The 25,137-nt window shown below is 38.7% G+C and overlaps 1 protein-coding gene across 7 annotated transcripts in view; it reads left to right on the top strand.

Annotated features, from left to right (window-relative positions):
• ERC2 (ELKS/RAB6-interacting/CAST family member 2) overlaps positions 1 to 25,137 on the top strand; it is a 514,390-nt gene that overhangs the window by 429,311 nt on the left and 59,942 nt on the right. For all 7 annotated transcript variants that reach the window (XM_077924934.1, XM_077924929.1, XM_077924927.1 and 4 more), the window contains one exon: positions 12,547 to 12,735. In XM_077924934.1, coding sequence (XP_077781060.1) covers positions 12,547 to 12,627 — 81 coding nt within the window. In that variant the 3' untranslated portion in view covers positions 12,628 to 12,735. The remainder of the gene's footprint in view (positions 1 to 12,546; positions 12,736 to 25,137) is intronic.

Here is a 25,137-nt window from a genome sequence, read left to right as displayed (position 1 = left end):
GGTTCTCATGATGCAAGTGTTTGCATTTAAAAAAACCAACCCACTTTTAATGAACATGCTTTATTCATCATGCACTTGTCTTGATTCACACCTTTTGCCCAAGTTACAACCATACACACAGGTAGGATGCTTATCCCAGGGAATGAAGTTCAATCAGGAACCAAATGCCAATAAATAACAAAACTCAAGGGGCAGCCCCATCACTCTCCTACCACTAGGCCTTCTAGTGGCTGATACTAGTTTGAGAATTCTTAGAAGTCATATCAAGTGTTGTTTTAATGCAGGACGCCAGAAATGTGGGTACTGTGCATATTGTCAATGGAAGGAAACCAATTGGCATAAGTTAAGGAGCACTTCTGACCTTATTTCAAGAAGTGCACAAGAATTTGCATTTTGAAATAGCATCCACTATAAAAATGGAAATGAACTTTAGGGCATTGAGTAGGTGAGCTGGTGTTGTCATTGGTTTCTTTTATTTTTGGTCATCCCTCTAAGTTATTGGTTCATTTCAGCTGCTAAATATATGTACATAGGAAATCAGGGTCTTTCTGCCCAGGTTTGTAACGAAGAGAATAGTTCAGATGCAGCACCAGCAGCTCATGTAACCCAGCAGTGCCCACCTGGCTGATGCCTTAACTGTTCACCACCACTTGTATTCCTGGCATATATGCTGCTACAGCCCCCAGTCTCCTCCCTATAGTCACACACTCACAGGCCCTGTAAGAGCAGCCTGCCCATGACACAAACACACCAAATAATTCTGGAGGCTGGGGCTGGTATACCTGGTTGTTGTTGTTTAGTCGTTTAGTCGTGTCCAACTCTTTATGACCCCATGGACCAGAGCACGCCAGGCACTCCTGTCTTCCACTGCCTCCCACAGTTTGGTCAAACTCATGCTGGTAGCTTCAAGAACACTGTCCAACCATCTCGTCCTCTGTCGTCCCCTTCTCCCTGTGCCCTCCATCTTTCCCAACATCAGGGTCTTTTCCAGGGAGTCTTCTCTTCTCATGATGTGGCCCAAGTATTGGAGCCTCATCTTCAGGATCTGTCCTTCCAGTGAGCACTCAGAGCTGATTTCCTTCAGAATGGATAGGTTTGATCTTCTTGCAGTCCATGGGACTCTCAAGAGTCTCCTCCAGCACCATAATTCAAAAGCATCAATTATTTGGCGATCAGCCTTCTTTATGGTCCAGCTCTCACTTCCATACATCACTAGGTATACCTGGTAGGAAGCTGTATACCTGGGAAGTGGTTCACATTTCCAGACACATTAGTTTCAGGCTGTGTACAGCTGAAAGCTAGACCTGTGTAAGAAGTGATTACCTGATAGACCACCAGTTCCATCAAAGCAAGCAAAACATCGATTTTAAATCTGAACAGCATGGTGTGGAAAATAAAGCATTCTGAAAGTTTTAGCTTATTAGTAAATACATACAGACAAAGTATGTTAAAATGGTAGTCAGTTAAGCTTGTTAAATCTGCAGGAGTCTTTCCTCCCACCCGCATCTGATAATCATCACACTGTAGATAAAAGGCAATTAGTCTCTCAGCTCTTTTCTAGCCAGTTTATTGGCATTTAACACACAACCACTGAACAGACAGGGCCATATTAAAAATTCCACTGGTGGATAAATGACCGTAAATTTCAGACAAAGGTAAGGAGCCTTAAGAGAAGCTGTCACCAAAGTACTCAAGCAAAAAAGAATGTTAGTGCAGAGCAGCACACTTGTAGCCATAGTTGACTGAAAATTAATCATATATTGCCAAGAAAATGTGATTATGTGTACTAGGAAACAAAAATGATACTCTTTAGAACTATGCACAGGGTATAATAGGACCATAGCATAATACTGAAAATTAAGAGCAAAGGTTTGTTTTTTTAAAAACAGTGGTACAGGGAGGGCCAGCTGTTGCTGTTTTTGAAGAAATGCATGAAATGTTTATTAAAAGAAAATTTGAGTATTTCTAGAATTTTTTTAAACATTTTTTCTAGAATGTGTTTTTTAATGAAATATTAGCAATTAACTGTCACATTTCCTGCAGAGATGAAATAAAAATACGATTGGAAGAATAAAATGCTACTTATTTTAGAGAATAAAATGAGTATGTTGCCTTTTTAGTCATATTGACTAATGCTAGTCACATGTCCTGAAAAATAAAGGTAATGAGGACAGGCTCTTCCACTTTTAACAGCTGCAGAAACAGGGCATTTCAGCAGCTGCAGTGTATCATGTGGTAACGTCCTGTGCGTTCTGCAAGAGCGCGGGGCTCACAGGTGAACCCCTTCAGTGTCTCAGCAAGAGGCCAAGTCCAAAATTCAAGACAACAGCAGGATTGTGCAGGACCTTGGAGAGCTCCCAGAGTCCTACTGAAACTGCTCAGCATGCACCAAGCTACATCTGAAGCCTAACATACAGTTAACTAGACCTGTAGTGTAGAAAAACCCGCCTCCCCAGAAGAGCCAGCTAGCTCTTAAAGTGCCCTTCCCTTATTTTGCAGTTTTTGCCTTCTGCAAGACTGGGGAGACTGGGGCACTTTGAGAGACTTCTGCACTGAATCAGAGCAGTTGGCAAAGCTGTGTCCTGCGACTGAGGGGCTCCTGAAAAAAGTCCTGGCAGTTCTTCCACTCAGGATGAAGCTGGAGCCTTACCCTCCTCTGAGTCTTCCACTGGACAGTGCATGGTCCTTGGGTCATGATGCCATGAGAAGGAGAAACTATTGCTTCAGGCCTCTTTTCTTGTTTATCTACTACCATCGTACCTCGGTAGAGTTCCTGGATTCCATAATTGGGTGCTGTGGAGCTAGCACCGCTTCCCCTGAACCTTTGCTGAGGTCATTTGCTGATGAAGACTGGCCCTAGGATACCAGATCATCACTCCTAAGAAGCAAGCCATATGCACCAGCCCAAGTCCATTTGGTAACACCTGCATACCAGAATAACTCAGAGGGTATAGGCTTTCAGCAGTGCACTTAAGGCTTTTAAGAGGAAACTTTCTTTAGATTTGTGAGATCTTAGACTTGCTTGCATTTTCGCAAAGCAGCCCAGTTTTCGTCTTAACGGAGTGGATCCAGAAAATCATACTCCAACAAACTTCCTTCAAGGTGTGTGTGTGTGTTTTTTTTTAATTATCAAAGGACCACTTTGTTCATTGGAGAAAGCACCTCCTTCAAACAGAGAAAGTTTTTCCAATAGAGGAAGGTTCTCTGTATCTAACTCAGTATCCCTTGCTTTGTTTTTGAATAATGGTTTGGTTTGGTTGCCTCTCTCTTAAATCAGGAGCCTTCTACCAAAATGTACAGATCGAAATCCTAGCTTTTCTGAACTTGGAGTAGTAGAGTTGACATTAAGGAGATAACCCCTACATTTTGACTCTTGCTCTTGATTCTAATGCAAGAGTTATATAAACATCACAGAATTAGCAGCGTACTAGTTCTCTTTTTTAGCTATAGAAATGCATATTTCAGCTTTTTTTCTGAGTTGACCTTCCACATACTGAAACTAATTTGCCATACTCCTTTGCAACGTCTGCTCAAGGATTTCCTCTTCAGAATAATGTGCTTCTTATTAAGAGCATCCTATAAAACTCAGGAGGATTGCATACAGAGGAAGCAAGACTGAGACACATGAATTTCTATACCATAGTTAGATATATGATAGTGACGACCAAGTTGTATATCACGGTTGTTGTTGAGAAAGCAAAGGAAGAGAATGGCTGTAAATATCAGACAAACTGGCTGTCTATATATGCAAACCTGACATATGAAGAAGAATTTGCCAAAAAGGATAAATGCAGGCACATAGCCCAAAATGTTATAAAGGTTATACAGTGAATTTATTACTTATTTAATTCCACCTCATATACAATATTTGAGGTGATAGTAAAATCCTAAAATAAAACATGATGATATAAATATTGTTATAAATAAATCTTTGCTTATATATTTATTTGCATACCCCTCAATTAAAATATTTTGTCATAGTTTAGAACCACACCAAGAAACCTTCTATATCTATGCCTATCAAGGGATGCTGCTATGTAAATAAGGGACTTGTTCAATAATACTACTTCTGTTGCTGCTGCTGCTTTTGACAGCTATATGAATATAAATATTAAAGTGTAGATTATAATTCTCCATCTGTTAGGGAAACCAGCACAATTGTTGCACTATTGTTATGTTTGTCGTCATTTCATTTTCCCCTGCCAGGAACACCTAATTTTACAGGAGCAGCAACAAGCAGTGAGCACCAGATTAGGCAAATCATCTTTACAATTACAAAAAATGCTCAAAAATATTACCTTTTCCATTCATTCTATTCATTATGTTTCATCATCACCAATCCATCACATTAGTCACTCTTGCCCAGGACTCACACAGGCTCAATTTATAATGATAAATTCTAATCTTGACACACACAAGATTTTCCTCAGTCATGCTCCCAGTATCTTATTACACCCAAACAATTAATGCACAGTCATTAAATAATCCCATGATTGGTAAAGAAGAGATCGCCATATATTTCTACCAAGAAGGCTACACAACTCCTAAGACCTTTTGGGAGAAAATAATTCATTATATCAGAGTAGGTAGAATGGTTGCAATCATAGAGTTTACCTAAAATAATTGGATAACTTGCTTACAGATTAAAAACATGTGTTAGCTCTATCCCTTTAAGTTTTAGGCCTTAGTATTAATTGCTGTCAGCATAGAGTAGACCAAACAAAAATAATTTTGCATCAGATCATAGTAAAGAAAAAGATCTAATAAGGGTGAGGATAACTCTGTTTTGTGTTTTGTAGGGCAAGGAGTTAATCATACAGCATCCAAAAACTGAGGCACAATACTATATATGGCTAAGACTATGGGATCTGCAAAAAATTATAACTCATACCTTTGAAAAGCAAAGAGTGAAAAAGCCCTCTGGCTCCCACAATGCTAGTCTATCTTACTCCAGCTGTCCTCCCTCTGGGGCTGATTTGAAGAGGACTGAGGAAAGGCCAAAAAGCAAATACTGGAAAAAGCACACAATTTGTAGTATATTCACATACTTTGTATTTGCTTTTTTTTACCCACACTCAGAGTCATCCTTCTACAGAAATGAACATAAGGCTGTGGTTTGCTTATGCAACAGCCTGTGGATACCTTTCCTCAGCCGTTAGTAGCATCCTTAGTAACATCCAAGTTGGACTATTGTAATGTGTCCTATGTGAGGCTGCCTCTGAAAAGTGTTCAGAAATTTCAGCTGTGATAGAGTTCGGAAGCTTCTTCTGGATTCCGAAGTATTCGCTCAAGGATGTTCATAATACTTGGTCATGACACCAAGCTGGAGAAGAGTTCTCTTTCAACCCTCTCCCACTTCGCCCACCACTGTATTTTCACCCCAACCAACTCAACCTTTGCTAGAGCCCAGCTTCTACTGCACTAGATGGTTTGAGTGATGGCAGCTTGTGTGCCTGCAAATATCACTTGGGAAGTATAGTTTCCCAGATACTCCTTACCTGCATTGGTTGCATATTTCTTTCTAGGCTCAACCCACCATTCAGGTTCTTACCACTAAGCCCTAAATGGTCTTAAGACCTGGATACATCAGGTCCTTCAAAACATACTTCAAATGAAATATACTTCCCTGTGTACTGCCAGTAGCATAGGCCATTTCATCTGAAGTTTGGTATGGAGAAATAAAATATAGGGCCTTTCCTTCATCATAGCACTTTTGTTGGGAAATGCCTTCCCTAAGGAGGCCTACCTGGCTCCATTATTGTACAGTTTGCACTGATTCCTTAGGAGGCCCTTAGGGGTTGGATTTAATTATGATGTATAGCTTCTGGCTTACAATTTTATGCGAATCTGATATGCTATCGTTTCATGTTATATTTTTACTGAGAAAAAGGTAGGCTTTAAACTAATTAATAAAATCTTTATTGCGGTCCAAAGACCCATCGAACAATTTCAGAACAAAATAAAGTTAAGACAGCCAACCACAAAAGAGAGAGGAACCGAGGCGGTCATTTTGTTATGTCTCAAGCATAATGATCCTTGTTTCTTTTAACTTCCAAGAGAAACTTTGCCACGGCCAGTGTAATATCACTAGACCTGTCATCCAAAAGATATTTAATATGGGAGGCATACTAATTAGTAAGTAAATAAATAATTAAATAAATAAGAGACATGTGACAGGAAAGCAGCATTCTGTATCTAACTTTTCACGAATGAGTCCAAGTCGCCTTGTCCTTTGTAAATCAATTTTGAATACACCTCAGAAGAAAGGAATCAAGGAAAACAGGGAACTTTTAAAGGCACAGTTACTGTTGTGTAATGATTGGCATGAAGACTGACCCATATTTTCTTTTTCACTTTTTCCTCTGTATTAGGGATGTGGAACCTACAGGCCTTCAGGTGTTGTTGGACTACAACTCCTATTTTCCATGATCATTGGCCATATTGGCCTAGGGATGATGGGCTGTTGGAAGTCCAACAACACTTGTAAAGACACATGCTCCCTGTTCCTGCATTACAGGAGCAGTAGGGACTTGTGGCTCTCCATATATCTCCCATCAGCCCCAGCTAGCATGATGACAGGAGTTCTAGTTCAAAAACAACTGAGGGGGACACAAGCTCCCCATCCATGCTCTACAATTTCAGGTCAATCATGATTTTGACATGAATGAGAAACAGAAACTACCATTGGAATGAGAAGGAATGGAATTGATATTATAGGTCACCCAGTTTAACCGGATTATCATCTTGCTGTAGTTATAGTTCACCAGTTTAATTTTTTTATTATTCTAGGTTGCCAACTTAACCAGATGATCATTTTGCTGCTTGGCTGTATCACAACAAAAATAGATGTATATCTCAAGGCTGCCAAATATTAGTGGCTGTATATTACAATCTAGTTCACAGATTTTTCTTTGTTTACATTTTTGTTGTATGTGTGGACCAGTGTCAGGATTTTGAAGAGGTGTTTGTGGGCCAAAGAAGCAGCCATTAAAAACAATAGTGATGCTTTTGCCACATGGGAATTCACAAAGGTGTAATTCCTTTACTTTGAGATGAACTGTCCTTCTTAGAAAATTTAATAATTGCTTTGTAGATGAAGATTAGAAAGATGAAGGTCAGTACTTGACAAAATAGAAGTGAAAACCTAGTGAGCAGTCATCATCAGTAAAAAAAGAAAAGAAAACCCAAACTATATCTGACTTATAAAATAAGTAAAGAGGCAATTAAAATAACCTGCCAGTTCTGTGAACCATAAAGCAAAACTGAACAGTATACTGTGTGATAATTTTTTACCAGGGGGATTGTAGTCTATTTCTTTCACTTTCTTTTGGTTTTGAAAGAGCACATTAAAACTTTTATTTCCAGCTTATGGAACTTCACACACAGAGCAGAAAAAGAATTTGCAAAGGAATCCAAATATGGATATATTGAAAAATTCTGTATTAGATGAACTATGACAGAATATTTTGAGTGGCCAAATTGCAGCAGGGGTTCAACTTTAAAAACAGCAGGATCTTGTTCGTGGCAGACATGAGTGACATATTGCAAGCAAAATGGGGGATGAGGCGGGGTGTTTAGCTGATAAATGTATGCTTTATGTTTAGAGAGAACTTGGTTTGGGGATTCTGCAAATGCTCTGGTTTAAGTATATAGCTCCATATTTTGAAAGGATTTTTTTTTTCTAATTTGAATGAGTAAGGAATCATAATCTTAAAGACTGGGAAAGGATCAAAGTGAGCCCAAGACCAAGACTCTGGTGCTATTATTCTGTATCAAGACTGCTTCCCTCATAATGGTTTTTAATTCTTACCTGTTGCTGGGAGGGGTGGATCAGGTCAGCACAGATCAGAAGTTTCATATGTACATGTAAATCCTCAAACATTTTTGCTCCCTTGACTCTGCTGTGACAAACTGCAATTTGGCTCCTCCTGTCTCTCAATTGTTTCTTCAGTGGCCGTTGCACCTTGTCATTATGTGACAAGAAAGTTTGGGTATCTGAATTTATTTGTTTCCCCTTCCCTTCCCCATGCCCTTTTCATTCAGTAAATTATTATTGTTGTTGTTATTGTTACATACCAGGGGGCAAGACCTGTGTCAGTGTTTAATTTTTGTACTGTATACCGCTTAGGAAACTTTATTCATTGTGGTGGGATAAGGGGATTTGTTCAACTTAAGACTTTCAGGTACATTATCTTTATTTGAACTTACCTGTTTGGACATGCTGACCTCATGGAAAAAACTTTGTATTCTTAGATATAAATCACCTTTGCTTGGATAAAGATAAATTTTAAAATGAGGAAATCTGATTAGTAACAAACTCCATTTGATTTAGAAGCAAATCCCGTTGAAGAAGGACCATAGTTTTATTCATAATGTTCATTGCTGCTTAGACCTTTATGAGGTTTTTTTTGGGGGGGGGGAGTTTTTAAGTGAATGATATACTTGCCCCCCAAAACTGCATAGTCAAAGATGATAAAAGTCATTTTTTAATTGTAATTTAACAGTACAATGTGATTGAGATGCTATTTCGTATATGCAGCACTTTTTTCTTTAAAAAAAATGTTTAGGGGTGTTCTCATTTTCCTATTCATATTGAAATACTGCCCCTCAATGAGGCCAAACTTAGATTCACAAAATTTTTAGGAGTATGCATACCCCTGCATCCCCCCCCCCCCTTAGAAAAAAGCACTGGGTATATGTCATATAGTTTTAGCAGATGCATATACCATTGTTTTTATTTATTTTATTTAAGGAATTCGAATTCAGATATATGGTATTGCAACTCAACATCGTAGCCTCCAAATGACAAGTCGCTGCATTTCTGTTTAAAATTTGGTCTCATGTAGAAAGGTGTTTTTTTTGTGGAGATGAGGAGAGAAATATTGTTCACTTTTTGTTTGTTTTCACTAGTTTGCTAAACCAGGAGATGCTCTTTGCACGGTTAAGTAGATGTAGCATCTTCTGAAATGTCAAATCATTTCATATAATAGGAAGGTGGAGAATGGTGTGGGGTGTGGAAGCAGTAAGAGAGAGACCAGCAGCTCCTGTGATTTATTTCAGCTTCTGGAAGATTGTTCTCATGATTGTTGGGAAAGCAGAGAAAGAAAATATAGAAAAGTGAATAATAATAATAATAATAATAATAATAATAATAATAATTTATTTATATCCCCCCTCCTCGGCCAAAGACGGGCTCAGAGCGGCTAACATCATACAAGTAAGACAATGCATAAAAACAAGCGATCATTAAATTAAGATACATCCCACAATTAATTCAAACAAATTAAAATTAAAACTGGACAAGGGGCAATCTTCAGGTTAAAATTGAAGGCCGTTACCAACTTTTTCCACTGATATTATAAGCACCTGTAAAGAATTGTCATTCTGAGTCAGATCAGTCCGCCCCCCCCCCCCCCCCGAGTTCCTTCTGATTTTACATGTTGTTGTTAGGTCTGAACTTAAGAAGAGACCCACTGGATCAGAATGAACACCTATCGAGTCCAACAACCCATTACCCACAGTGGCAACCCAAATGCTTCTTGGGAAGCCCACAAGCCAGACCATTTTTTAGCATTCAAAGGGAAGGAGAAATTCCCCTATCCCTCATTAATCTCCCCTGTAGCAATGTCAGCCAGTCTATGATGACATTACTTTGGATTTTTCCACTATTTATTATATGAACCTTGGAAATTAGGATGGAGACTGAACAACTGTACAGGAATGTATCTGTTGTCATCCGATTTGGCTTGTCAAGTCTTAGCAGGCATTCATATTTCTTACAATTTATAAAGGACTGTAAAATATATTGTTGGTTGCTTTCTGAGCTGAACATCATCACAGGATTTGTTTGACATTGAGTTACATGTAAGTAGCCCTTTGGCAGGATTAATTTGATTAATTTGTAAATTTTCCTACTCCTTAATTTTAAACCTCACTGTTTGTTTCATATTACAAAATCTTTCAAGGCCACTGAACAAAATAATTGATTTGGATCCTGTAGGATAAGAATCCATAGGGTAAAATTACATAATTGGTTTTAATTACATAATTATAGCATTTTAAATGTGTGGAGGTGAAAGGTTACCATTAGATGCAGAAGTCATGATGAGGAACACAAAAATAAGCCATGTGTTTAATTCTGTGTTTCTTTCCATTTTTATACAAGAAATTCAGTGAGATCTATCCTTGACCTTGGACACTGAGTGATTATAGCAAATAATATAGTGCTGTTATGGTTTTTAGAACCATAGAGACACCTTTGTAAATCACTAAGTGCACTTTAGCAAAGGCTTCATTTAGATTTAGTGCACTACATGGGTAATCAGTGGTGGGAACCTAACTGACAGCAATTTAACATGATTGGGCTGGGTAATTACATAATTACCAGTAGTGTTTATAAATGCATAAGGATATTTTTATTGGGTGAAAAAACCAATTGCTTTCTTACTAAGAAGAAAACTAAATAAACAAATTTGTTGTCACAGGTTAAGAGGACATGCTCTGCTCCTTTATGAAATGTGTTCTTGTTATGTAGTGAAGTGCATTTGTTTTACTGTGTAGCCTTTTCTATTTTGTATCAAAGTTCTGGAATGCAGCCTCCTTTTTAAACCTTCTATGGAGCATATTTGGTGTATCAAATGGCTCTTTGACACACTAAAGCTGTAGAAACCTCAATTACACTGACTTTTTAAAGCCAGAATCCAGGAGGAAATTGTTGTTAGATTTTGGATTATAACCTGAATCTGTTTGCAGTGCAATCCTATGCATGTCTACTCAAAGTAAGTCCCATTGAATAAGCCTGCAACCTAAATTCTGTATTACTTTTTATTGTTTCTGAAACAAGCTGTGGTTTCTTTCTTTGCCATGCTTTTCCCATTTATCCAAATATGTCCACTGTGTGTGGGGGTGTGTGGTTATCATGGTACAAGTGTCATGGTGAACTGATTCGTGATGTGCATATATATATAAATCTAAAATCTCTGTTCATTCTCTGCATAATCAGCAACTTGCCTATCGCCTCACAGCAATTTTGTCCCATGTTTATTGATTTTACGCATAGGTTCAGTTCGCACATAACATTAAGCCAAACCATGGCTTAGTGCAAACCTATGATCGTGCATATTCCTGGAGCAGAAATAATTTTGCAGAGAATGAACAGAGAAGTCAGTTACTGAGCTTTCAAGTTTCCATTACATTCGCATCACAAAGGAAGCTCAGTTTACCTTTACCAGGGCTAAACTTGAAATTGCTCTGTGCTTGTTTTATGAGTCTGAAAGCATTTGATCGTTTTAATTCATAGATCCACTGACTTTGCTTCGAGGAATAAATATTTTGAGGGGTTTTTCATCTAAGTGTACTTGGAGCCTAAAAAATTAATCTCAAATAGCAGCATATCTAGTCAGAACTGTCTTCAGGAAGAAAGTGATCCTTTCTCTGTGTTTATTAATTGTGTGTGTGTGTGTGTGTGTGTGTGTGTGTGTGTGCTGCTTAATGGGGGGGGGGAATATACTAACAAAATCAGCAAAATTTAAAAACAGGAAACCATCATTGTTAATGTTCTTATGAAAGATAATATTCAATAGTATTTTGAGTCAGGAGATGATCTGGTGCTTCTGCAAGTGGATTGAATTCCATCCAGTCGGCTTTAAATCAGAATATTACACATGATGGTTTGGATCCAATCTTAGTGGTGCTTAGAGCAGACTCATTTAAATCATTGGAATTTATGATAGTCAGAACCTATTCTGAGCATGATTAATTCTGGATCCAACACACTGATCTAGAGTACGATGTGATAGTCAAAGTGATGCAAGCAGAAAACTAACAGAGGAAAGAGGAGCTTGATACCAGTTTCTCCTTATTAGTAAGTAAACCTGATTTTGAAGAACAAAATCAGGGCTAAGCTATATGTTGCATGGCAGTTTCATCAGCTGTTGGAGGGCAATTTGGATTGGGGCTTGTATGTTTCCCCCTTTGTGGCTAAATAAAATAGGCAAGCCTATTCAGACATGTAGAAGTTATGTGTGTTTTATTTCCTTTTATCTACTGTTTATTTTAATAATCTTTTGAATATTTTTAAATACTGGTTTAAACTGATTTTATCAATAATGTTAATGTTTTATTTTGAGTTTCTGCAAACTGCGTAGAGGACTTTTTTTTTACAATCGAGGGATATATAAATTTTTTGAATAAAATTTTGTTTGTTAAATAATAACAGCATTGGGGGAGGACAATGTAAGTTGCAGAATTAGCTCTGTGGCTAAATATTAACTCTCCCACCAATCGTACAATGAAGTTCTGATAATAATTGGGTCCCTCTAACCATCACTCTCAAAAAAAATAATGGGTTCTGTTACGAAACTCCTGAGTAGCAACATTTACGTCCTAACAAATGCAAGAAATTGTCTCCAAATATTTCAGCCCTTTCAATTAAATGCTTATAATCCTTCTTTGCTGGAAATGCCACTTTCTGCCATTATGCATAGGATTTGTTTGGTCTCTTTCTCAAGCAAAATGTTTCATGTTGGTTTTGTTTCTTTTGACTAGATGATCCAGTCACTGTTGGAGGCACATTGCCACAGCAAAATCTCATGCTGTACATTGATCACCTGTCCAACCTTTGCCTAGAGTGTGATCCCCAGTTCCTTCAAGAGATCCAACTTTACCTGTCTATAAAGAAGATGAGGAGGGAGACATCTGGGATAACCAAGCATCAGAGCATTAACACCAGAGCAGGTTAAATTCAAATTTATCATAGTGTTCTACTTCACATCCCACCCCTTGCAGATTTTTTGCCCGCAGGTGATGTTTGTGAATGTGTACCTGTGCTTAATTATTATAGTCATTTCCTCAGAAACCCCCAGATTGGTGATAGTAACTGTTATGTAGCATTTACTAGTGAAAGAATCCAAGACTTGGTTATATATTTTTTCACTTGCTCTAAGCATACAGAATGTAGCTTCCTTGCCCGCTTTCTCTTCTGCCATTAGGAACACAAAGCTTTGATATCTACAAGGCATACATGGTTTCACTTACTGACTTAAGGACTGCCCCCTAGGAGTCTAGCACAGCCCACACACAATCCTGGAATATGTCCAGCTTTTCCTCTGAGCAGAATGTGAACCTGTGACCTCGTGAGCCTCAGGCAAAAGGGCTGCCTACTGAGCCACTGATACCCATGCCATCAATAAGTTTTAAATGCCAGCTGCAGACTTCAGAGAGATAATGATTTCAGTGTGTAAAAGGTTTGGTTGTGGAGACTGCAGCTCACACAGATGGCGTGACAGGGTAAATGTGTTGATATTTTATATAACATTTCCATACCTGAGATATTGCTAATATACTTAGAAGGACACTTTCAGGCAGATGAAAGTTTCAGGGTTATGTATCCGAAATGGACTACCAGACTTAAAAATGCCTGTGGAGTGCATGTTTTAATAAGAACGCTTTTATTGTTTGGATTTCAAACCCAGGCTTTGCAACAAGAGTCATGGTGTTGTATTAAAGGGGTGAGAATTACAAAGTGAAAATTGTAGCAAGTGAGAATCAGGGGAAATAAGCAAAGCAGGATTGAAATCCTACACTGATTTACCTGGGAGCAAGCCCCATTGAACTCAATGCGACCAACCCAAGTATACATATAGTGTTTAGCTGTTGGTAACTTACAATTGGATACGTTACATACATGATTAGCAATCCCGTATTAATATGGATCTTTAAAAGGCATTTTTCACAAAATATTAATTTTAGTTTGCAGCTTGTGTTAGTTTTCACATGCACTTTTCAGATATTCACTGGACCCTGTCAAGGAGGGGGTCACTTTTCATGACAGACCCAGAATATCATTCCAAGGCATAGTTCCTGAGTTTCTATCAGTACAAAGATGTGTTTCAACATTGTCTGTGTTTTGATGAGTAGAGCAGGGCCAGCTACCTTCTTAAGCACCCTCTCTTTCCTCAGTCAAAGTATGTGGAAATAGTAACTAATGTGTGCATGTGGGTGGAAGTGAATTGACTGAAATTCTTGTTTCATACTAGGACACTAGCTTAAATTTCCTGAGACCAAATCTAAGCTTTTATTAGGTTGAACACAATCATAGATGGCCAATAATGTCTCTTTAATAATTATTTTTTCTGTCTCTGGGCATGTTCAATCATTGCATCCAAGGCCTATTGGTCATATTGTGTCCCTGAGCCCTGTGCTCTGATGTCAAAAATTGTGGGGTTTGCGTGGGCTTTATGCATTTCAGAAGCAGGAAGTAGCATGAAAACCTTGCATTGTATTTTATGTTTTCTTGTCCATTTTGTTTCATGCACTTCTGATTGTAGGCTGAAATGCATGCTGGGAACAGGAAAAGCTTTCTAGAGAGATGCGCAATTAGAAATAGACAAACACATGTGGTAATTTAATTGTGATTGTGACAATCGAAATACTTTTAAATACAGAGTCCTCAACAGTGCCAAGATTAAATCTAACGGACCATGCTCAGACTTGCATTTGCACCATTTCTGTGCATACTTCCTTCTGAGATGATCTACAAAGACACCATTTGCAATGTAATTTTGACATGTTCATTTTTCCACTAGAAGACAGATGGAATCCATTATGAATTTTGAATAGACTCACAAACAGTAACAGATGTTGCACTCAAGGTGGGGGTGGAGAGATATTTCCCCCTATATAACTTACCTGCCTGGGAAACCATCATCTGGACAGCTATTCCAGAATATACAGGACAGGTAGGCTTGGAAGTCCAGCAATCATAGCCGCCTCTGTGTACAATAAGGCATACTTCTGATGCAAGCTTGAAGCAAGGTGTGTGTTCTAAATCCCATCCAATTCTTTAGCTCCTATTGGCAAGCAAAGCTTTTTCAGTCCTCAAATGGCAAAGACATATGGCTACCATAAACTCTAGGGAGGCAGCCCAAAATGGTGGGTTTGGGTGTGAAACTGACAAAATGGCCTTGCGACAAGCAAGCAACCTGCCTCACAGGATTGTTGTGAGGCAAAGGCATTGTTCTGTGATCCTCATGGGAAGCACAAAATATAAATGCATCAGATTCAATGATGATTATCAGTACTGTTGGTCGTTGTTGTCGTTGTTTTACTTCTGCAAATGTTCCTCTTCCCCTAATTAGTAGCATGTAGATGTATTTCTGAGGAATACATCCCTCACTGATGTATTGGCCTTGCGGTTCTGCTGCTTAAAAAAATGGAGATGTTATCCTGCATTTAGCAGCTTGTCAATGGCTGATGACTGAGGTTTTGAACAAGCACGGCAGTGCTGGCCTAAGAACTTTACCCAGCCTGCCAGATAGCTTTAATCCAGTCATATGGGAACACAGACAGCACAGCAGCCACTTCTGAAACATGAGACCACAAGGACAGCTGAATAAATTCAGAGACGTTTTGAACATTCTAACCTTTGTCTTGGGGGTGGGGGGTGGAATCTGATAATGAACAAAAACTAATACCAATTTATTTGGTTTTTGTTCTTCAGTCCGGTAGCTGTTAAGACTTTCATTTTCTTAGGGTTGCTGCGTAACAAAGTATTAGCCAAGCAGCTTCCCGCCCCCCCCCCCTTTCACACTATGGTATATTTAGTTCTGTATGTAGTCTATTCCTTCACACTCATTAAGGAATGAATCTGGTTTCTGTTTTGTTCAATACTGTATATACATTGCACCCATAAATATTTGAACTAAGTAAATATAGTATCTCAAACATGGAAAAGCTTTCATTATAAACTGGGGGCTGGTAGGGTCTTTTAAAACATTCTATTCATTGGCCAAATGTTGCCCTTTTGGAGGGGGGAGTATGTAAGCCAAAAAATATGATGTATTCCTGTCTGCTATATTGCAACAGACTCTTTCCCAGATTATGTCTTGATTTGCACATTTTATATGTCTAGTGATCTGGTGATGAGGGAGCTCTAGGAGAGCTGTAGATTCCCTCTGCAGAAACACATGGCCGGCATTCAGCTGTATCTGGGGCTAATTTCCTTCTTTTGCTTCATTTAAGGTGCCTCATTCTGGTTTACAAGCAGTAGAATTGAAAGTAATTTTCTTACTTGGAAATATGGTGGGCTTGTTCCTAAGTGGTAGTAGCAGGGGTTAGGGTTTTTTTTAAGTGTTAAGTAAAACCAGAATAACTTAAAGAGTCCCCCTGCCCCCAATGAATTAGCGAAGAACAGAAAGATTAGCCATCACAAAACTCCCCTTGAAATAATTTTCCTAGAAAGCTACCTAAGAGCAGCAAAACATTTTGTTCCTAGGTCGATAGTGATTTCATATGTGTTTCTAGGTCGATAGTGATTTCATATGTGTACCCTTACGCATGTTTGTAATTATGCTGATTGAAGGCAAAGCACTATTTCATCACATATTTAGAAGGCAATATGTTCACATGGCTAGCATTAAACAGGTACCTGGGTTTTATATAGTTTTATACTTTTTCAATAAAGAATTTAGAGCTGTGTGGCTAGGGTTGTGTATATTCATAAACATGCATTATGCAAGCACGTAAAATAGTGGGTGGTCTAGCCACGTCCACCTAAGCCAATAAGACTGGGGTGATTAAGACACACACGTTTCTCCAGACAGTGGGAATCGTCTATTTCCAAATGGATATTTAGCTACTTCGGACGTGCACTTTCATCCCCTAAATATCTGTCATTAAATCAAGAATGGTGGACTCTCAATCAGATGTGTGAACTGTCACCATCAGAAAATGCTGCACATTCACATAACACCAGATGTTGGGAATGCTCTACCTGTGGTGATTAGTTGAGGTTTGTGCATTCACACATGAAAGTCATCACTTATTGCTACAGTCAGCAATGGACATGCACATATGAATCCAGCTGATTAGACTGAAAGCTGCCCATAACTTCACACAGTGAAGATATATTTCCATTAATATTGGCAAAATTTCTGTTTTGTTTTGTTTTTTTGTTTTGTTTCTGCTTTTAATAATGTTGTATTTTATATTTAAGGAGAAACATACCTAGAAATGTCTAGATCCAGCTCTATATGTTGTGCTTCTAATTCATCAACAGCTATGCAACCACTTTCCTTTCCTTTCCTTTCTTTTCTTTTCTTTTTCTTTTCTTTGATGGAAATGTATCTTGGATATGTAATCAAGCAGCTGTCAATTGTTATTTCACAAAAAAGAAATTCTAGAAATGTCAGGTCAAACATTAAATATATATTTCCAACATTTAATTTCAAAGAATGAGAGAAAGTAAGGTGGTCAGCCATTCTATAACATTTTTAAAAGCGCATCTCATTTGGCCTCACTGTGTGTGGCAGGCTTTCAGTCTAATTAGCTGAGTTGCTAGAGATTCAGAGCCTGTTCACATGAGTTGCATGTCTCTTGTCCCTCGTGTGTCATGTTTATTAGATTCTAAGCCTGCCAAGTAGGGTCGGCCTTTAATTTATTGTATGTAATCTTCTCTGGGAGACATTTTGACTGAAGAGTGGGATACAGTGCTACAAACAAACAAACAAACAAACAAAGTGTGAATGAACAATCACAGATTAATCACCACATGTTGACAATTCCTTCCCTTCTCATAAGGGACACTGGTTGGAGGATGGGAGAATAGCAATTTCACCAACTCCATCTTCCCTCTGCCACTGCCTCCAAGCAAACTCCCACACTTCTGAAGGATCTCCCAAGCCTCTGAAGCAAGTTTTGTGGAGGCACAAAGAACCACAAGAGAAAAGAGGAATTAGCTAAAAACACCTTCCTCCACCAGCAGCAAAGCTTCCTTCCTGGCAGGTCTGGATCCAACCCATGGTGCTCCCTTTAATGGAGCTGTGTTCATAAGTAACCATTCACCTTCAGTTACCTATTTTTGTAGCTCTTGTTTGACTATACATTGGATCTAACCTAACTAAATCCCCAGATGCAGATTTCAAGCAGATATTAAGATGTCAGGATGCCTCACCACCAGTTTTGCATTTTGTATTCTAATTAAGTGGTATACTGGTAAATCTCTGTGCAGATCTGTTTTTTCTCATGCAGGCAGGATTCCAAAATAATGACTGATTAGAGTAAAGGAAGTGAATTATACATTCATGAATTCATTATGTAGGCACACAAAATTTAAATACACTTAATGACAAAAAGCTACACTTCTGGAAATAATGTTTTGCAAAAGGGCTTGTGGAAATCTGTCTTCTTGTATAGCAATCCATTCAGCATATTAACATTCTCAATCAAAGCCAGCATGAAGAAACAAAATGCATGAGGAAGAGCAGGAGTCCCACTAAATGAATTAACATATATTCTATAGCTCTGTTCCAAAACCATTTTTCCATCTGTTTTAACTAAGAATCATTCTATTGTCTTATAGAATATTCAAAACGTGCAGCTAGCCTGATGAGGCCTCATTCTTGTATTCTAATATCATTGTTTTTAGAGTCCTGAAAGTGCAATGAATAGGAACATCAGCGTATTTTTTTTTATGGAAATTTCTTTGCACCGTCCATCTCACTTGCCCTGGCATTCTTTCAAGAATCCAGACATACCACTTTGTAGAACCAACTTTTCCTTAGCATTACTAGTAAACGTAAATCATGTTGGTCAGTTAATATGGTGATTGGAGTAATGTGCTCCCTTCCAAATTAAGCAGTTCCTTAGGCATTTATATAAATAACTTTTATGGTATTTCTCTAGGCTTGCTTCTTCTGCGTGGACTCTGTATGGCTCCATTCCAGGAACCTCCAGAGCTTTAGACAAGATATGATGTGTTCTTACTTCTTCTCACAACTGGAACCTTCTAGTGTAGTGCACAACCAAAAGATAAATGTTTTCTCACTTACTTCTTTGAGTGGAGCCTCACAGATTCACAAACATATGACTGGATGGACCATGGAAGATCATTAAGTGGCCCCCTTCAAGGTAGGATGGCCACTTACAAATTACCTCAAAAGAGGTAACTCCAGACTCCAGTGGCACATTGGAATTCAGGATAACTCCCAAAGATGAAAGTCTTCCTTCATGGGGAGTGCATCCCCTCCCAGAACTAATCTCTAGACATGGGAACCACCCACCCACAGCACTTTTTTTTACAGCTAGTTGGTCATAACCCTTTTGATCACATTGCCCAGGAAATGAATATTAGAGTCTGTATGGTAGTTTTCGAAAACCTCCGCATATAGAGAAAACCATTTCAAGAGAGGCTGTACCACCACCTCTTTCAAGGCATAGGGCAAAACTCCTCCTGAAGCGAGGAACTCCCTAGACCCATCCAATCAATCCCCTCCTACTATATTTTATCAGCCATAATGGGCAGGGATGAAGAGGACATATTGTTGGCCCCATCACTGCAAGCATCCTGCCTATATCCTGAGGCTGCAACAACTGAAACTGATTCCACAAGGTGTAGTTTTATGCTGCTCCTTAGACCTCCAACCGACCTAAATCAATTGTGCCATCAAATTCAGCACAGAATCAGATTCAGCACTGAGTCATTTTCCCTTCAAAGTGATTGAAGTGGAAAGGAGTTCCATGATGACTGAGAAAGCCCTTTCTCCCGTCCTCACTTAGAGGCTGATATTTGTAATTATTTGTGTGATTTGCAGCTTCCATTTTTACTGTGCAGGGGTCATGCAAGGGGAACCTACATGTGTTGGAGCCTTGAATACTGTAGGTCTGCTCTTTCACAATCCTAGAGCTTGAGAGTAGAGCCAGGGGACACAGTCCCAATTCAGAAATCCATTTGCACCCTCAATGACTTACTGAACAGGTCTATGGAGGTGTGGGGACAATATGACACATAAGATGGAGGAGCAATGGGAACGGAACAAGAGAACATTCACTTGACAGGAGTGGGGAAAAGAAACTATGAGACTATGGCAAAAGGAGGAAAGTGAGAGAGAAGAAATGGGAAAAGCAGGACAAATAACAATGAGCAGACAAAGCTACCACACAGCAAGAGCTTCTCACCAGTCTTTTGTCTTCATTTCCTTCATACAGCAAGAAAATTCATTATACAGGCGGTTTTCACCAAAAAAAGAGATGCAAATGAATTAAAAACAGATCTGCCTCCTCATGAAGGCACAGTAAAGGAAGGAATGGTTTGCTTTATGTAACTTTTCTTGTTGCTGAGAACTCACTTGTAGAAGGTGATGATAAATGTTAAATGGTTCTAGTAAAACTGCTAGTTCCAAAACTCCATACAATGCTGACGTTTTCATTATATCCAAGGGCTGAAGAACATCCGGCTTTCATCGTAACTGTTTTGTTTGGTTATGTATAAAGACTAAATACACTGCCCTTGGGAGATATCTTAGTGTCACCTGCTCCTAAACTGAAAATTACTTGTTTAGCAGAAGTTTTATTGGAAAGGATAATGATCTTTTTCTTCAATGAGAGTTCTTTGAAGTGGAGTGGGACAGAATGTATAACAGGCAGAATCTTTTGGAAAAACCCTATCACACAGAAATACATTGTACAAATATTCTAAGCAAGCATCCTAAATAAGTTACTAAACTTTGGGTTTTCTTTTTTAACCTCATTCATCCTATATAGAGAGATTGTTCAGTAAAATATTTTTTTCTCCTTTTTTGGATGCTGCATGGAGAAAACACTATATGGGGGAAAACTAATATTTTAAAGTGGTTGTGTGTGCAACTATATACTTTTTTTAATATAGAATCCCGAAGGTAAAATGTAGTAAGTAATGCAGGAAAATATAGTGCAATATAAGGCACTGAAGCATTATCATTCATATATGTGAATCATTAAATATATTTAGAACTGCGAAACAATAGCAAAGGTTCTACATCAAATTCAGCTTGACAAACCATTCTATTTTATAACAATATTTGGATGAGGCTGGTTTTACCTGTCTATTAAGGCAGGTCATATAATGTCGGGAGGAAACTGGCAATAAATCACAGCATTGAAGTTGGAATTAACTCTTTATTAGCAAAAACACAATCTGCGCATACTTGGTGGACTGTCAGGCCTAATGATAGGTCTTGAGTCCCATGGAACAGTTGCTGAAACTGAAAATCCCCACCTCCGCACAGCCATCTAAGTCGCTTCCTCTCCAGTGTTTTTCCCAAGCAATTGGAGATTGCGCCTGCATGCAACCAACCTCTCATCTGCTCTCTTCATGCCTCTTCTGGTTCTGGGAGGCAAGGAGAGAGGGGAGCTTATTGCAGCAGGAGGGGGAGACATCCGTGATTGTTCACCAGCCTGACTCGTCTCTGCCTCTTGGCCTCTCTCCTCCCACCCTCCTGCTCCAGCTCCAGCTCCTGCCTCTGATTCTTTGCCTCTCCCAGCTTATTGAGTCCTGTTACCTCTTCAGCTTCCCACACCGCCTTTTGCCAGTCTTCTTCGCCTTCTTCCTCTGACCATTCATCATTGTCCTACCACCACTCCCCAGGCTCTGAGTATTCTTCCCTTGGTGCTTCCCCAGCTGGTTCCTCTCACCATTCCTCTGCGTCCAACCAGTCCATGACATCTAATGATATTTAAAAGTAATAATAATGAAAGAGCACCAGCGGTCGACTTCATTGCTAGCACTTGCTAACTTTTTCTGGTTAAAACAGAACATGAAATAATTCTGAAGCAGCAAAAAATTCTGAAGTGAAAATAATCTCTTAAAGATTGTAGAAGTGTTGTTTCTTTCTCTGTGTGTTAACACAGAGTTTCCCCTGCAGCCTCTTATGTACTTCCTAAATATGCTCTGAAGGCTTTAGGTACCATCTAAAGCAGATTTTGGGAGCACATGAGGAGGGAAGCTGCAGGCAGTAATGAGAAACAGGAAGATTTGTTGTGCAAGATTTCCATTGTGAAAGTGGGATGAAATGTCATCCCATATCCTTTGACCATATAAAATTAAAGCAATTGCTTGGTTGATACCTCATGTAAACACTCTGAATCATTATTATTTTTTAGTTCATATCAACATTAAAGATGTCTAGTACTTTAAAAAGAAAGAGCTACTCAGTATTATCAAAAGCTTTTTGGGTAATAAGAAACACTAAAGGAAATTATTTGCAACTGCTAACCTCATTGACTACATGAATAATATTTGTAATATTTTCTTTCATTTGCTTATTCCAGATAAACCCTGTTGGGTCAGGTTCACATACTATATAGACTGATCTCCGAAATTAGTCATACTCAGAGCAAACCCATTGAAATCTATAGTCAGATAACTTGTCCATTGATTTCAGTGGGTCTACTCTATGGCTAATGTTGGATATCACCCATAATGTTGAGTATGCCTATAAGCTAGAATTAGAGTTTATAGACATCATTTAACAATGATACCAGCCTGAAAAATGTTACCAATACACATATCATGTTTATTCCTTCATTAAGAATAAAATTATAATTAGAATCTAACGAGGAAGTTTGTATCTTTTGATCTATAGTAATATCATTAACAATTTTTTGAGTGGTTTTGGCTAAAATATCAACAAAGATATACATCCTTATCCCTCCATTTGAACACACAATCTTGTTTGTTTTTAGGTTATTACTTGCAAACCTCTTTTCCATTATTAACTTGTTTAGCTTCCTTTGATCTATCTTGTCCATATCTGGGAGATTTAAACAGTTGAGATAATCTAGATTATTAGATTTAAATAAGATTTTAAAATACTAAAATTCACAAATTCTTGTGTAGGTAAGACATGTTCCAACCCAGTCCAAATTGGATCATTTGTATTTTTGCCTGTTCTTTTTATGATGTGCAAGTAATTTGTTGAGTTCATTGTCCTTACAATAAACTTCTAAGGGCATTTAAAAAAATGTTTTAAACAAAGAAACAAATAAAGTAAGAGCATGGTAGCCAATGGTGGCTGTCCAGTGACAGAAGGGAATCCATCAGTGAAATGGGGAAAAACAGTTTTCTGCAATCCTTTCCACCTTTCTGCAGTACCACACCCCCTTAATCTGTTCTAGAGGATCTGGAGCAGATTTAAAGGAGGTATGGGACACTGCAGGAAGGAGAAGGGATTTCTGAAAATGCCCTGCCCTTCTGTTGCCAGATAGTCTCCAATGAATGATTAATGTTAAAGGATTGCAATTTTGCACATTGTACTGTTTTTGCAATGTGGTATTGAAATATTGGTGTTTAAGAATTGCTATTATTGTTTTAGTTCACAGTTAATATAGCACTTTACAATCCAAAACCACCTGCTTAGAACAGCAGTAAATGGTGAAGGCATAACTTATTCATTAAATCCTTATCCCACTAAATAAAAAGTAAATTTCCCATTAATTTGAAAAGTGTCAGAATTCTAGCCACACTTGCTAAAATATCGCCAAGCTTTATCTGCTGTAAATCTTGCAAAAAGTATATTTTAGCTGTCTCATGAGAATTTACATGCTGTACTTAAACAATGAATTATTGACATTTTGAAACCTATCTACTTGTGTTTTATTCTCGAGCACTAAAATACCTGTCTGATTTTTACCCTTCTATTTCTTTATTTTTGATTCAGCTTTATATCTTTGAATTATAGGAACAGAATATTTATAATTTCTTATTTACTGATCATCATTAATTTTTTTGTCTATCCAATGGAAGTAAGCTACACATTTCATTATGTGCCTGTACTTAAAATTCTGAGAAGCTATAGGATAAGTGAGTACCAGATTCAAAACGGGTTAAGCACACAATGACAGATAAAATTGTATGCGAAAGGGTTTCATTCAATGACTTAAGGAAGAGTATTTCCTGTACAGTGAATATATTATTTTAGCTTGTCCTTACAGTAAGGTACTTTGGACAAGCACAAAGGTGAAATGTTACATCCTAACAATGTCAGCCATCTTCACCTGTTTGAATCTTTGAGTGTGTGTGGATGGAAGGTAAAAGTAAAGGACCCCTGGACGGTTAAGTCCAGTCAAAGGCAACTATGGAGTTGTGGCGATTCTCTCACTTTCAGGCCGAAGGAGCCGGTGTTTGTCCACAGACAGCTTTCTGGGTCATGTGGCCAGCATGACTAAACCACTTCTGGAGCAATGGAACACCGTGACGGAAGCCAGAGCGCACGGAAACACCATTTACCTTCCTGCCGCAGTGGGAAGTGTGAGGGGATGGAAGACAGAGGTGTGTTGTAGTGCAAGACACATACATTATGACATCCAAGGGTCCTGTCTGGCAAGACTAGCCTGAAACATTTTGCTGTCTGAGCCACAGAACCAGATTGTGCCCATATACAAAAGTGAAGTGAATTAGCAACTTCAGTTTACATTAACACTGGCAAGGGGACAGAGTCCTCCACCCAGTGCTACAAAAAGAGGTTCCAGAACTCACCACGAACACCTCCCTTGTTCTCTAATAATGACAATGGCACCCACCTGAGAGGTGCCAGAACTGAGTTCCTGTGAGTTCAGGCTGGGAAAAAAGCCCTGCCTCCACCACACCTGAGGACAACTGGTTAGTGGGCTCAGCATAGGTCATCTGGCACAAACAGCTCTGTCCTACACTGTTCCATGCTTGCCACCCTCTAGCACCTACCCCGTGAAGCAGCTGCCTCTACCTAATGGTAGGGTCGTCAAGAGTAGGGGCCTGACCTGAGCAGACCTGAGTTACCATGGGTGTGTTTGCACTTCTTCCACTGTGACTGTTTTCCTTTCCCATCACTATGCCCTACCACACATTGCTGAACAGGGTTTGGGTGCTGTATAACTTGCATGGACAGATTGGGATCATATCTATCCCCTGGTTGATTTCCCTACTATGTACTTCTCTGCCCTTTTCCTAAGTGTGCGCATGTGTGTCAACATTTTTATTATAGAAAAAACAACAGTTTGAATTTAAAAGTTGGGGTTTTACATTGTGAGAAAGTGTTAGGGAATTACCTGCCAACTTTCTGTTCAGATTTGCTATGGGTTAGTAAAAAAAAATAATGGGTGGGGAAACTCAGGTTCAAGGCATGGACACTTTCAGAAAGCAGGATCCCTATTATTCAACAAAGCTGTTGAATGACTTAGGAGGAAATCTGAAGCTGTCTGGGTTGGTGGCTGTAGAGAAAACCTCCATTATTGAAGACCTCCTTGGGATGGCAGTGGAAAACTTTACCTCCAATGGCAGTAGAAGAAAAGGGGTGTGTCAAAGTAGAAGTGGAGACTTTCCAAAGCATTGTGTGAACAACTAGCCTT

This window comes from Podarcis muralis, chromosome 2 (assembly GCF_964188315.1).
Source record: "Podarcis muralis chromosome 2, rPodMur119.hap1.1, whole genome shotgun sequence".
Classification (NCBI taxonomy): domain Eukaryota; kingdom Metazoa; phylum Chordata; class Lepidosauria; order Squamata; family Lacertidae; genus Podarcis; species Podarcis muralis.
This window is presented reverse-complemented; position numbering and strand designations above follow the sequence as displayed.